This window comes from Babylonia areolata, chromosome 21, assembly GCF_041734735.1.
Source record: "Babylonia areolata isolate BAREFJ2019XMU chromosome 21, ASM4173473v1, whole genome shotgun sequence".
Lineage (NCBI taxonomy): Eukaryota > Metazoa > Mollusca > Gastropoda > Neogastropoda > Buccinidae > Babylonia > Babylonia areolata.
The window spans coordinates 10,487,863-10,503,116 of NC_134896.1; the positions used below are offsets into that span (position 1 = coordinate 10,487,863).

At 42.3% G+C, this 15,254-nt stretch overlaps 1 protein-coding gene across 1 annotated transcript in view; it reads left to right on the forward strand.

Annotated features, from left to right (window-relative positions):
• The first annotated feature begins 10,226 nt into the window (after window positions 1–10,226).
• The window catches only part of LOC143296301 (glycogen phosphorylase, muscle form-like), a 27,375-nt gene continuing 22,347 nt past the window's right edge, over window positions 10,227–15,254 (forward strand). Inside the window, exons 1-3 of the mRNA XM_076608152.1 lie at window positions 10,227–10,247; window positions 12,826–13,047; window positions 14,702–14,803. Of these exons, the coding sequence (XP_076464267.1) occupies window positions 10,227–10,247; window positions 12,826–13,047; window positions 14,702–14,803 (345 nt within the window). The remainder of the gene's footprint in view (window positions 10,248–12,825; window positions 13,048–14,701; window positions 14,804–15,254) is intronic.

Here is a 15,254-nt window from a genome sequence, read left to right on the forward strand (position 1 = left end):
ATTCTTTATTTCGAGGATAATAGATAAGCACTGGTCACGGGTACTTTTTTACATCCAGTCTCCGCCCTGAATAGGGTTTACAGTGTGTGTGTGTGTGTGTGTGTGTGTGTGTGTGTGTGTGTGTGTGTGTGTGTGCGCGCCGGGTGCCGTGTGTGCACGGTGTGTGTGTGTGCCGTGTGTGTTTGTGTGTGTGTGTGTGTGTGTGTGTGGTTGTGTGTCGGTGTCGGTGTCGGTGTGTGTGTGTGGGTGGGGGTGGGGGTGGGGAGTCGGTGAGGCTATATCCCCATAAATCAACATGACCTCGGATATCGTTTTCTTTTTCTCATTCCTGTTTCTTTTGTATCGTTCTTTAACCTGTTTATTTCTTTTCTATTTCATTATTTCCCCCCACCACGTCAGTTCTTAGTGTCCGGTGTCCGGACCGACATCTCTGGTGATCTTTCTCTCATTTCTTTCTTTCTCCTCGATCCTCATCGTCACTTATCTCGCCTTCTTCTTCTTCTTCTTCTGATTTGTCCGGCCGGTCTATCTAAACCTCTCTCTCTCTTCTCAGTTCCTCGTTTTCACCATCCTACTCTGTCTTCTTCCTCAGTTTCTTTGCAGTGAGTTAAGGTCCGGCAAGTGAATGCAAGTTTATGCACAGTTCATGAAGATATTCTTTTTTCTTTCTTTTCTTTCTTTATTTGGTACCCTTAAGGGACCGTATTCAAGACGTGACAAAATATACGCACACACACCAACATACATACGCGTAAATGCACAGAGCTCTCCTGACACAACCCCTCCCCCCCTCCGTCCCCACTGACCCACCCACCGACCAACACACACACACATACTGCTACCGATTTGAGGCTGGACTGAGGTATCAGTATCAGTAGCTCAAGGAGGCGTCATTGCGTTCGGTCAAATCCATATACGCTACACCACATCTGCCAAGCAGATGCCTGACCAGCAGCGTAACCCAACGCGCTTAGTCAGGCCTTGAAAAAAAAATGAAAAAAAGAAACTAAATGAAATAGTAAATAAATAAATAAATAAATAAATAAGTCTTTTTTTAAATAAAAAAAATTTTAAAAAAAAATTTTTTTAACTAAAAATAAAAATAATATAAATTATTAATAAAAAATAATAAATAAGTAAATTTAAAAAAATACTACTACTAATGATAATAATATTTATCAGGCGCAAAATCTTGATGAAGTCAACACTGTGTGCAAAAAAAAAAAAAAAAAAAAGACGCTGGAGGAATGTGAAAAGATCGCCGCCCAAATCTGAAGCGTTCTCACCCCTCACTTTTCACATTTTAACGTCTGCTTCGACCTCGTTCTGATACCTAAGTGAATATCCATTTCCAAGAACCAGTCAAACATCAGCCAGCTTTTTCCGCATTTTTTCTTCAGTCTCGCTTCACGCACAAACATGCTCTCAAAATCCAAAAATCAAAGGAAGCGAGTAGCAGGATCCGGCTGAACTTTGACACAGTTTAAAATAGCTGATTTGATTGGATATCACAAACGCGCACTGATTACCTGTGCGGGGAGAATTTAAGAATGCATGTTGTTGACAGATCAAAACGTCAGTTTTGACAGGAATCACTAAAATAGTGTAGTTTGAAATAAGACCTTAGGATATTTGGACGTGAGTCCAAGTCTCTTTGCGAACGATGCTGCACAGTTACTGAACACTCCCAGTCTCAAAAGGGTACGTATGTGTGTGTGTGATCAAAACCAACAATACAATAGTCTGGGGCGAGGTTCTATTAATATGTTATGTCTAATGAGTTCAAGAACTGCTTCTGTTTTAATTGTCTACATGTACCTAAACCCATCGTTCGCAATTAGACTTGCCTGTTCGTATTTGCCCTCAAGCACACCTGTTATTTTCACCAGCTAAAAAACGTTGAAAAGAAGGAGTGGACGAACTTTTCCTGGAGCAATCAGTCGGAGAAAGCCTTAGTGCAAAACAGAAGAACTACATTTGACGATCGTGCAAACTGTTATCTTCACACGTTGAGCTGGTCACTTCGACTGGGTCTTCGTCTTTTGGACTACCTACCTCAAAGCAGTCCGTGCCACTCTGCACACGGGTGAATTTTGTCCGTTGGGGACGGGTGTGTTTTGGGGGTAGAACTGAATGTAGAGAAGAAGAAAAAAAACACAACCACCACACACACAAAGAAATGAACAATGAATACAGAAAAAAAAAAGATTTCAAAAAAGTATAAATATGTGTAAATTGAATTTAATACGATTTTATTTTAAATGGATACTTATAAAGTGCATATCCTCGGTCGGAGACCAAGCTCTAAACTCAATTAACCCTATGACTGCTGCACCTCGGTAAACTATGAATGTCTGGCATCAGTTTAATCCGCAGTTCCCGCTGTTTGTGCACTTTTTAACGAGAAAGTTGATTCTGTCGATTAAAGGTAATCTTGATCCTAATGAGGAAGACTGAAATTCAAATAATGAATGGTGACCTCAATAAGGTTATCTCACGCAGTGAGGTTGAAACCCTTCACTGAGACAAACACATTTGTCGGCAACAGTCGAGGGGTTAAGGATGTGATGACGTAACGACGCACAGAGACGTCCAGACCCTGGACTGAAATTTACTAACGCAGTGATTGGCGGAAAAATAAATGTAGCTGCTGAACAGCCAAACAGCTATACAGTCTGCTGGGTTAAACCGAAATATTTTAAAGTCGACAGCCAGCTACTCAATTTTTGTGCTTAAAACAAACAAACAAACAAACAAACAAAAAAAAACAACCAATATGAACGGGTACGTTTTGTTTGAGTTGCTGTTGTTATTTATTTAAGTTGTTTGTTTGTTTTTGTTTTTTGTTTGTTTGTTTGTTTTTTGTACGCTTATAGTTGACTTCAAGTTTTTGCGCCTTATATATATTTTTAGTAGTAGTGGTAGTTCTTTTTTATGTATTTATCTTTCTTTTCTTTTCTTTTTTTTTTCTTTTTTCTCAAGGCCTGACTAAGCGCGTTGGGTTACGCTGCTGGTCAGGCATCTGCTTGGCAGATGTGGTGTAGCGTATATGGATTTGTCCGAACGCAGTGACGACGCCTCCTTGTGCTACTGAAACTGAAACTGCTGTTGTTGTTACATTTAGCGCAGAGTGTTGGAGTGGGGACATAACCAGGCCCGATGAAGGCAGACTCGAGTTGCAGTTTCAGTTTTTAGTCAAGGAAGTGTCACTGCGTTCGGACTCTTCTTCTTCTTCTTCTGCGTTCACTCGTATGCACGAGTGGGCTTTTACGTGTATGACCGTTTTTACCCGGCCATGTAGGCAGCCATACTCCGTTTTCGGGGGTGTGCATGCTGGGTATGTTCTTGTTTCCATAACCCACCGAACGCTGACATGGATTACAGGATCTTTAACGTGCGTATTTGATCTTCTGCTTGCATATACACACGAAGGGGGTTCAGGCACAAGCAGGTCTGCACATATGTTGACCTGGGAGATCGTAAAAATCTCCACCCTTTACCCACCAGGCGCCGTCACCGTGATTCGAACCCGGGACCCTCAAATTGACAGTTCAACGCTTTAACCACTCGGCTATTGCGCCCGTCACTGCGTTCGGACAAATCCATATGCACTACACCACACTTCCTTTTTTGGCACATGCCTGACCAGCAGTATAACCAAACACGGCGAAAGGCTGGCCTTGTGTGCGTGCCTGTATGTTTACGTACCGCCTATCCCACTGGATTTCTTGTATGGGATTCTGTCAGAGGACAACACCCTCAATGCAATGGATTCTTTTTCAGTGCGCCAAGTGCGTGCTGCAGACAGGACCTTGGTTTATCGTCTCATCCGAATTACAAGACGCTCAGTTTGACCGGGATTCGAACCCAGACCCCCACGGACACTGCATTGGTAGATAAGTGTCTTGACTGTTCTGGCACCTTCCTCTTCCAAAATGAATGTCCACAGCACCTGGTGTACCCATCCAAGTAATAGCCGGGCCTGACGATTCTTGACTTCTGTGATCGAACGAGAACCGTACCCGGTGCGGGTCGTTCATGTTTCCCAATTTAGTAATAAAGGTGCTCTCTCTCTCTCTCTCTCTCTCTCTCTCTCTCTCTCTCTCTCTCTCTCTGTGTCTGTCTGTCTGTCTGTCTGTGTCTGTCTGTCTGTCTGTGTACGGGCCGGTCATGTTTCCCAATTTAGTAATAAAGGTGCTGTGTGTGTGTGTGTGTGTGTGTGTGTGTGTGTGTGTGTGTGTGTGTGTGTGTGTGTGTGTGTGTGTGTGTATGTCTGTCTGTCTGTCTGTGTGTGTGTCTGTGTGTCTGTGTCTGTGTGTATGTGTTTATCTCTGTGTGTGTGTGTTTGTCTGTCTGTCTGTCTGTCTGTGTTCGGGCCAGTCATGTTTCCCAGTTTAGTATTAAAGGTGTTCTCTCTCTTTCTCTCTCTCTCTCTCTCTAGTCAACAATCCCGACAATTATCGGGGAGTAGCGCTTACCAGTATTCTAAGTAAAGTGTACACTTACATATTGAACAAGAGACTAACCAAATGGTCTGAAAAAGAAGAAAAAATAATGGAACAGCAAGCAGGATTTAGAAGTAACTACAGTACAACAGATCACATATTTACATTGTACACACTTGTCCAAAAATACTTACTCAATAACACAAAACTTTATGTTGCTTTCATTGATTTCAGGAAGGCCTTCGATTCCGTGAATCGTAATGTATTATGGCATGTTCTGCGTGAAAGTGGTGTGAATGGCAAATTATACAATGCTCTTAGAGGTGTTTATAAGTCAGTGCTTGCATGCGTACGTGAGAAAGGTATATATTCAGAATATTTTGATTGCCCAAATGGGGTAAAGCAAGGTTGTCTTTTGAGCCCACAAATGTTCTCCTTTTTTATTAACGAATTAGCAACAGAATTGTCGAGAAAAGGAAGACATGGAATTCAATTAATTCCGGGAGCAATCGAGATATTTTTACTGTTATTTGCAGATGACGTTGTTCTTTTGTCTGGAACTGTTAGGGGTTTACAGAACCAATTAAATGCATTGAAAGAAGAAGCAGACTATTTGGGTTTAACAGTGAACATGGATAAAACTAACATTATTGTATTTAGAATGGGTGGACATCTGTCAGTGCACGAAAAATGGCTTTATGGAAATGAGGATGTTAAAGTTATAAATTCATATAAATATTTGGGAATGATATTCTCAACAAAATTAAGCTTAAATTATGCTTGGGAAGAATCTTGCAGGAAAGCAAAGAAAGGTGTTATTGAAATATTGAATTCATTAAAAAAGCTTAAGTCTATTGATTACTGTTTGTTTTGGAAAATGTTCGATACACAGATTGAACCTATACTTACATATGCAGCCGAAGTTTGGGGACTAAAGGTAAATTCACAGATGGAAAAAGTACATACTTATGCAATTAAACGTTTTTTAAATGTGCCAATTCATTCATCCAACACAATGTTATATGGGGAAACGGGCAGATATCCTTTGTATATAAGAACATTTGTAAAATGCATTAAGTATTGGTTGAAATTATTGAAACTTCCACAATCACGTTTACCCAGACAGGCTTACGAGATGATGTTGTTACAAATGGAATTAGGAAAGGAAAACTGGACTTATAGTGTAAAAAAGGTTTTGTCTGAACACGGTTTTGGAATTGTGTGGATGTATCAGGAAGTGGGAAATGAACAGCAGTTTATATCAGAATTTAGAGATAGATTGATTTGTTCTTTTAAGCAAAATTGGCATTCAGATATGGAAAGCAAAGAGAAATATAGTTGGTTTTTCTCATTCAAAAGTATATTTCATACTGAAAAATATCTAACAGTCATCACAGATAAGTGGCACAGGTTAAATTATGCAAGATTTCGGCTACGGACATTTGGTTTCAATGCAAATAAATTGTGGTTTCAACCTGCAGCATCCACAGAATTGCCATGTCCTTTGTGTGCATCTAGTGTAGATGACGAAAAACATTTTTTGTTTCATTGTAAATTATACGATAAAGTAAGAGAAAAATGTACATTTTTTTCATCTCATCTAGCTAAAAGACATGATGTTTTTTCTGTTTTATCGTCTGATGATGAATATATCATACAGTCAGTAGCTAAATTTATCTCAGAAGCACAAAAAATAAGGCATAATCACTATGATCAGAACACACCAGAGTAAATGAGGAGGATATCCATATGTAAATTTTATTTTCTTATGTTAATTTGGTAAGGTAGATAATTGATATATTGAACTATTTCACTCCTAGAATGGGTGGTCGAGTTTGATTGATTAGTTTCTTTGTGTGTGTGTGTGTGTGTGTGTGTTCCGCTTGCTTAATGTATCGTGAGAGAGTTATATTTAGAGATTTTGTTTGTTTGTTTGTTTGGTGATGAAATGCTGTTAAGCAGAATGTTGCTTTGCATTTAAGAGGATTTAAGAATTAATCCCCGTCACCCCCTTGTCAATAGACCATTACAGGTAATGACAATAAAAATGTCAAAGTGTCAAAGTGTCAAAAGTGTCTCTCTCTCTCTCTGTGTGCGCGCGCGCGCGCGTGTGTGTGTGTCTGTCTGTCTGTCTGTCTGTGTGAGGACCGGTCATGTTTTCCAATTCAGTAATAAAGGTTCTGTGTGTGTGCGTGCGTGTGTGTGTGTGTGTGTGTGTCTGTCTGTCTGTTTGTGTCTCTGCGTCTTTGTGTATGTGCTTCTGTGTGTGTGTGTGTGTGTGTGTGTGTGTCTGTCTGTCTGTCTGTCTGTCTGTGTCAGCGTCTTTGTGTTTGTGTATGTGCTTCTGTGTGCTTCTGTGTGTGTGGGAGGGTGGAGGGGAGGGGAGGAGCGTAAGAGAAGAGGGTCCATTTAAGTCAGAAACGTTATCTGTGGAGGTAACCAAACACAACACAACACACAGAGACGTATCTCCATATAACTGGAGATTGTGCTGATCTAGAAGCCGGTCAACAAGCAACCTTTGGACTTGTTTGCGACGTGACTCTTGGTCTGGTCGACTTCACTTCACTTCATTAATATTGTCATATAACTGCTTCCTTTCGTGGCATTTTTTCCCTCCTGCTCTGAGGTGGCTGAAAAGAGATTGATATGGACGTGATGTTTCAGTTTCAGTGTCAATTTTTTTTTTAAAACGGGGTGTCAAAGCGTGTGTGTGTGTGTGTGTGTGTGTGTGTGTGTGTGTGTGTGTGGTGTGTGTCTGTCTGTGTGTGTGTGTCTGTGTGTGTGTCTGTGTGTCTGTGTGTGTGCGTGTACGTCAGTGTTTGTGTGTGCGTGCGTGTGTGTGCTTGTGTGCGTGCGTGTGTGTGCTTGTGTGCGTGTGTGAGTCTGTGTGAATTTCTCTCTCTCTCTCTCTCTCTGTGTGTGTGTGTGTGTGTGTGTGCGCGCGCACATGCGCCCAAAGCCTTGGATGACAGTTCAGCTGATCTTAGTCAGTCCGCAAACATGGACCGTTGCGTCATATACACACGTTATTCAGTTATCCAAAACTGAGATAAGTGGACAACTAAACAAACCCAACTCTGTGAGATATCCATATCACTCTTCCCAGACACAGCACCCACGTCTTTCCATGTAGGTCAGACCGACATTCCCTTTGCAGATCACGCAAAAGCAACCTTTGTGTCTGACTTTCTTGCGACATGACCATGGACAAGCATTGAAAAAAATATATGTAAGTCAGCATGCAAAGTACTTCACCGCATTGCTTCCATTCGTCAATTCCTGTCTGTTGCAGCCCAAACTCTCATTTGTGCTTTTGTTTTCTCGAAATTGGTTTATTGTTATTCTGTGCTTGCTGGTTCTCCGCAGTACATTATTCACTAACTCCAGAAAGTCCAAAAATCATCAACCCGTCTTTTATTCAAACGCCCAAACAGTGACCGGACACGGCCCCTTCTCAAACAACCCTACTGCTAGCTGAGACAGGATATTGCTACAACGCTTTCTGCCGTTCTTCACCTAATTTTTTTCTCATCTCCCCACTGTTTACATTTCAGCAAGAAAAATACATTCATAATCTGACAGTTGCAGTTTCTAAATTCCCTCTGTTATTACGTCCAACTCCTTCGGTCAAAGATCCTCCATGTTCATCACCCCTACTCAATGGAATTCCTTGCCATATGAAAGAAGAAGCTAACGGTCCACTTTAAAACTTCAAAACCAACTTCAAAACTAATATCTGTTTAAAACTGCCTTTTGTCGATCTCCTGATGCCCGCGAAAGTGCGGATGTGTGCTCGTTTCTGTTTTGTGTGAACATGTGTCATTGAGGCGTTGTGTGGAAGCGAGGGACGGAGAGTGAGACTGATCTTTGAGTGTTGTGATTTTGAGCAGTGCATTATTTTGGCATTTTCATGTTCGTCATTGGTTTTAATCATTTGGACTGGGTTTTTTTAGTATTGTGATTTGGCTTTTAGATATTGTGATATTGGTATATAGTATTACATCATTTGGGTGTTGTGGTTCTCGGTATGTCTTTTGTGTATTTTTGTTGTGCGTGATGTGTGTGTGTGTGTGTGTGTGTGCGTGCGTGTGTGTGCATTGATAACTGTTCACGTTTCATTTGATGTCTGTGTGGGATTATGTATGGAAGTTGTCATTCTAGTGTTTGAATTCCAGTCACATCATGTGGTGTGGTGTGTGCTGTGAGGGGAGTGTCACAGACTTTTAAATTCAATCACGTCCGTGGGATAATGTGGGGAAGAGTGCTGGGGGTGCTCGTGTGTTCGTTCTGTGGGGAGTCAGATGGAGATGGGGTGTTCTGGCTGTGTGTGTTGCGGGGGACGGGGAGGGGGGTAGGTGGTGTGTGTGTGTGTGTGTGTGTGTGTGTGTGTGTGTGTGTGGAAAGGGGGTGTTTGTGGCTGGCGGTGGTTGGGCGGGCATCTCTTGTTCATCAGCTTAAAGCAGTGGGGAACGATCCTCTTCTTTCGCTGTTTCTTCCCAAACTGAAGTCAGGTACCCAGTGAGTGAGGGAAGTTGGAGGAAAGTGAATATATCCCGGCCGAGACACGATACCATGCAGAAACTGGGGCCACAATCCCTGAAAACTTGGTGAACGTTTTCTTCACTTTTTTTCCGACCGATTCTACCGGGAAGGTGTTGTGGGGAGACGAATTAAGTTTGGCGATCTGCGGGCAAGACTGGAGGCCTGGATTATCATCATGTTGTGGGGGCGGAGCGGAGAGTGACTGAAAAACTCAGTGAATCCACCGCCGGCCGACATGGTGATGATGATAACTGGTGAACCCTGGTCCAAAAGTCCAACAGTGACACCGCTGGGTCTGCCACGGCACTTTCATGCAGCACATGTGACAACAGCCTGACCAGTGTTGTCAGCATGGAGACAGACAGTGACACGTTGGCCAGTTCGGAAGAAGGCACCCGGAGATTTGTCAGTGGTCCATGCAGTCGGTTTCTTCACGTTCAAAGTTTAGAAATAAAGAGAGCAGAGCTAATCCTGAGAGCTCAGAGTAAAGACGGGCTCGTGCGTGTGCAAGCACACACACACATACGCATATGTATAGACATTACACACACACACACACACACACACACACACACACACACACACACACACACAAAACACACAAACACACACATATGCAAACATGTTTTACATACACGTATACTCATACATACACGTACACATATATACAGGCATGTACACACGTTACAAACACACAAACACACACACGCCCATGCACGTGCAGACACACACACACACACACACACACACACACACATATATATATATATATATATATATATATATATATATATATATATATATATATATACATACACATATATGAATGCACATGTGTACAAACACACACATGCACATGCTCACAAACAGATGCACACATGCAAGAATAAGGAAAGAACATTCAATCCATTGATCCATATTGTTGTTCTTGTTGTTTTACTCTTTTTGTGGCAGCAGAATTCTCTGTGTGAAATGCGGGCTGCTCTCCCCAGGGAGAGCACATCAATACACTGACACCGCCACCCATTTTTTTGTGCATTTTTCTGCCCGCAGTTTTGTTTTCCTGTGGGGTTTTTTCTACAGAATTTTGCCAGGGACAACCCTTTTGTTGCCATGGGTTCTTTTACGTGTGCTAAGTGCAAGCTGCACAAGGGACCTTGGTTTATCGTTTCTATCCGAATAACTAGCGTCCAGACCAATTATGGCATGGAGAATATAAACTGACGATATATTTGGATGAATTCCCCACTTTCAAACACTCTTCTCCCTGCTTTCAACAAGTTGCGAAAATAATAATAATAATAAAAACCAAATAAGTAAATAAAAACTATGTCAGATTCAAATATCTCTTTGGAATGTACTCATTTCGGAGAACTGCAAATTTCACGCATTCCATCATAAAATGAAATTGGTCTCCAATCACACCCATATCACAGTAATGACTCGTACACCATTCGTGTGGATTATCATGACGTCTACAAGTCTCAACACTGATTTAATTTGTGACTGCTACACATGATCTGAATCAATGATAAAAAGTAACAATCAGGTAGATTGGAAAAATACTTTTCTTTTTCAACACACACACACACACACACACACACACACACACACACACACACACACACACACACAATTGGTCTCGCCCCAACTTCTCCTCTACTTCTCTCTTTGCATCATTCCCCCACTCCCACCCTATGACACTCCCCTCCTCCACCCCAAACCTCTTCCAGACAAAAAAAAAAGTTCAATGTTCCTCTATCACTGACTGGTCAACTTCTTCTTCTTCTTCTGCGTTCACTCGTATGCACACGAGTGGGCTTTTACGTGTATGACCGTTTTTACCCCGCCATGTAGGCTGCCATACTCCATTTTCGGGGGTACTGGTCAACTGACTGAACAGGCCCCGCCACCGTACCTTCTTCAGTCAGATATCACAAGTCTCGTCTTCACCCTCCCTCTTCCACTTTGACACGTTGCTTCATTTACCCCACCATTGTCCGCACCCTCACTCCCATTCCCCACCCCCAACCTCCTCCAGGCAACTGTTTAGCTCTCCGTTTGATCAGCTGACTGAAGAACCCGCCACAGGCTGTCGTCAGATATCACATTTCTCGCCTTCACCATCCTTCCTCCCCTTTGACACGTTGCTTCAGTTCCCCACCGTCACCCCCACTAACACACCCATTCCCCACCCCCAACCTCCTCCAGGCAACTGTTTAGTTCTCCGTTTGATCAGCTGACTGAAGAACCCGCCACAGGCTGATATCACACGTCTCGTCTTCTCCCCCCTCCCTCCTCCCCATTAACCCACTGAATCAGTTCCCCGCCATCACCTCCACCCCTCCTAGTTCCCACCCCCACCCTCCTCCAGGCAACTGTTTAGCAGTCTGCCTGATCAGCTGACTGAAGAACCCACCACATGCTGTCGTCAAATATCACACGTCTCGTCTTCACCCTCTCTCCATTGAATCAGTTCCCCACCATCACCCCCTGCCATCCCACCTCCAACCCCCACTTGCAACCTCCTCCAGGCATTGAGAATTATAGTGTCTGTAATGCTCCAGGCAACTGTTTAGCAGTCTGCCTGATCAGTTGACCGAAGAACCCGCCACTTGCTAGCGTCAGATATCACTCGCTGCCCCACCCCACCCCCTCCCAGACCCACCCTCCCACCTCCCGCCTCCTCCCCCATTCACCCATTGCATCACCGAATCTCTGCCGCCACCACTGATAGGCCAGCTTGGCAAATTGTTGACCACAGCAGCTGACCAACTCTGTGCGTCACATGATATACACAGAGGACATCTGTGGCTATAAAAACCCGAGACTGGACTGTGGAGATTGCTTTTCCACAACGACCAGTACGAGCGCTTTTCCAGGACCCAACGCCTCGACACACAGCACCTTCACGGAGTAAGCAAGACCACAGCCCTGAACAACTTTTGGGCATCAGCCAGCTGATCGGTGAACTCACCACTTTGAGGAAATACCCTCTTTGAACAGCACCTGAAACCGTCGACGGGTAAGAGAGAGAGAATGAGAGTGAGAAAGTGTGTGTGTGTGTGTGTGTGTGTGTGTGTGTGTGTGTCTGTTTCCATGATAATTTTCTCGTTTCCTACCCATTTTCAAGTAACCGGATGACGACTACAAGAGAAACACAACTTGATGGATGAATGCAGGAAATGTGGTAGTGACAGATAAGAGAAGCTGAGTTCTACCCCCGAATGCCATCCTGTGACCCAAATCTGAAGAAAATGAAACTCTTCTGTCTCACTCTGAGAAACGACGACAGTAAGGGCGGAAACTGACTGCGGGCATTATTTATGTCAAGTCAAATGTTTGTTGTTGTTCAAGGATCATTTACTTACAAGTTTGGATGTGTTAATCTGTTAACTGAATTAAAAAAAAAATGAATGATGGATTTGAAAGCTTAGACAGAATCCTACACGTTTGTGTGAATCTGAATGTTGTAGCAGAATCCTAAACGTTTGTGTGACTGTTAACAGAAAAAAAATATAAATGATAGATTCCTGTATTTACCATGATGTGAATGGACACTTGACTTTGGTTGGGGAAGATTTAAACAGCAGACGGAGAGGACTGGGCCCCACCTTCCTCTGCTGAGATCTACATTGAATACTAATTAATTGCCCCGATTGACCTTTTAGATGGAATCCTACACTGTTGAATGAATCTGTGTGCAGAGTAAAAAAAAATCTGAACAATGGATTCCTCCTCCAAACCCCAAAACGGATCGGCCTCTACAATGCCAGAGCTGAACCCAGAAGCCGAGAAGTCCAAGAGGCATGACGACCATCACCACGCCCTTATACACGAGAAACGGAAGCAGATCACCATCCGACACATCGCGCCCTTGAAGAAGGTGGCTGAAATCAAAAACGATTTCAACCGCCACCTGCACTTCACCCTGATGAAGGACCGAGACCTGGCCTCGTGCAGGGACCATTACTCTGCCCTGGCGCACACTGTCAGGGACCATCTGGTGGGAAGATGGGTCAGGACGCAGCAACACTACGACGCCACAGACCCCAAGGTACTGTGTTCGTGTGTTATTTGTTGTGCAGAACACGTCTTGGTGATGGATAGTGGTGAGAGAGAGAGAGAGAGAGAGAGAGAGAGAGAGAGAGAGAGAGAGAGAAACTGTACATAGTTACTTGTTATATGCGTAACACGTCAAGGTGATGTCATATAGTTTAGTAGTGTGTGTGTGTGTGTGTGTGTGTGTGTGTGTGTGTGTGTGCGTGTAGGGAAAAGAAAAATTCAACGTCTAAAAAGAAATTATATTCCTTTATTTTCATGTTAAAGTTGTTGTCGTCACTATCAGTTTACTTGTAATTATAAGACGAGTGTCAGTCTTCATCACAGAGATTGTTCTTGCATGAAGTCATAGAGACATCAGATCTTCTTTCCATGTTTACACAAGAATGATAGCTTCTTGCTGGCAACTGAAAAACAAAATCTCAGAAGGAAGGAAGGAATTTTTTGTTTCATGTCCCGTCACACATATCGGTGATTGAAGACATTTTGTAAAAGTATTTATGAATACATCTGAGTATTATCTGTTAGAAGGGGTGGGAGATGTGGATGAATGGAGGGTTTGGGGAAACTGGGCAAATGAGGGTAAAAATGTGGGTGAAATTTGAAAGAAAAACAAAAACAAACAAACAAAAAAAACCCTCTAAATACAGTTACAGGAAATTACTTAAAGGACTTCGTAAAAGAGAAGTCGTTAAACTGACAAGCGAAACAACTGATAATGAATGCAAAAAGTCAAAAACATCAACGTTCTCAGTCACTTGTGAAGACACACTTTCGTGTACAAAAGGCTTCATCAAGCTACAGTGAAAAATTATATGCTCAATTGTCAGGTTATTAAAGCATATACACTTGACATTAGAACAATACTTGGTCCGTAAAGAATTTGATAATAGTCTGAGAGCTAAGCTCAGAATTGGTCTGCGAATTGGACCAAAGTCTGAGAGAGTCAACTGACGAGGTTTTAGACTTGAATTCAAGCACCTATAAAAGTCTCTTTCTAGTATATTGCTTATTTCCTTGTATGACAATGGGCAATATACTTTTATACTATCTATATGATTTTTTGCTCCCCTTTTTGCTGCCCTATCTGCTTGGTCGTTATAACGGAATCCAGTGTGGGATGGTATCCAACAAAAATCAACATTTGTACCCTTCACAAATAGGGAGTGCAATAAATACCTAATTTCAAAAAATAAATCTTCTCTTTGATTATTCTCAAAAAGGAGCAAACCTTTTAAGACAGATTGAGAATCAACACAAAATAGGATATTACTTATTATGATTGGTATATCAACAAGATGATTTAAAGCCATAAATCTCAGAACAGGTGTTTAAAATGTAAGATATGTGCTGGGTGAGTCAGGTCACCCTCCCCCCCTTACAACTAGTGACTGACTTAGTCAGCTTTTTGAGGGATGGAGAATCGCTTCTGTGCAAGTTTTTTTCCCTTCTCCTCTTTCTGTTTGAATGTCTTTTGCTATCGTTTGTGTATCTGGTGCCTTGTTTTTGAATACAGCTCGTCTATATTTTGCATATCGCCATTTGTGGTAATGCAGTTGTACCTTTGATGTATCATGTTTCGTTGTATTCGTGTATTCAGTTACATAATGGAAAAAGAAGAAAGAAATGTACTCTGTGTGTGTGTGCAGCGAGTGTACTATCTGTCCCTGGAGTTCTTCATGGGTCGGACTCTGTCCAACACCATGATGAACTTGGGGATCAACGAGTCGTGTGACGAAGCCATGTTTCAGGTAGGTGGTTGTTCAGTAACCGAAGTTGTTGATTGATGTTGGTGGTGTTATTGTTCCAGTTTCATTTTTAATTTCCGTCATTTGCATTCTACGTGTCTTTCATTTTATCATGCTAAATGTATTTATTTGATTGTTTACTCACCCTCATTTCACCCTCATTTGCCCAGTTTCCCCCCAACCCTCTATTCATTCACATCTCCCACCCCTTCTAACTGAGAATACTCAAATGTATTCATAAATACTTTAACAAATTGTCTTCAATCACCGATATGTGTGACGGGACATTAAACAAAATTCCTCCTCCTCCTTGATTGTTTATTTTGTTTAATTATTTTGTTTCGGTTTATCTTACCGTTTTATTCAAACCTAAGGTAGGCTCTAAAGGCCTCACTGGCGTGTTTTGGTTTATGGTTGGTAAGGCATCTGCTCCTTTTCTTTCTTCTTCTTTTTT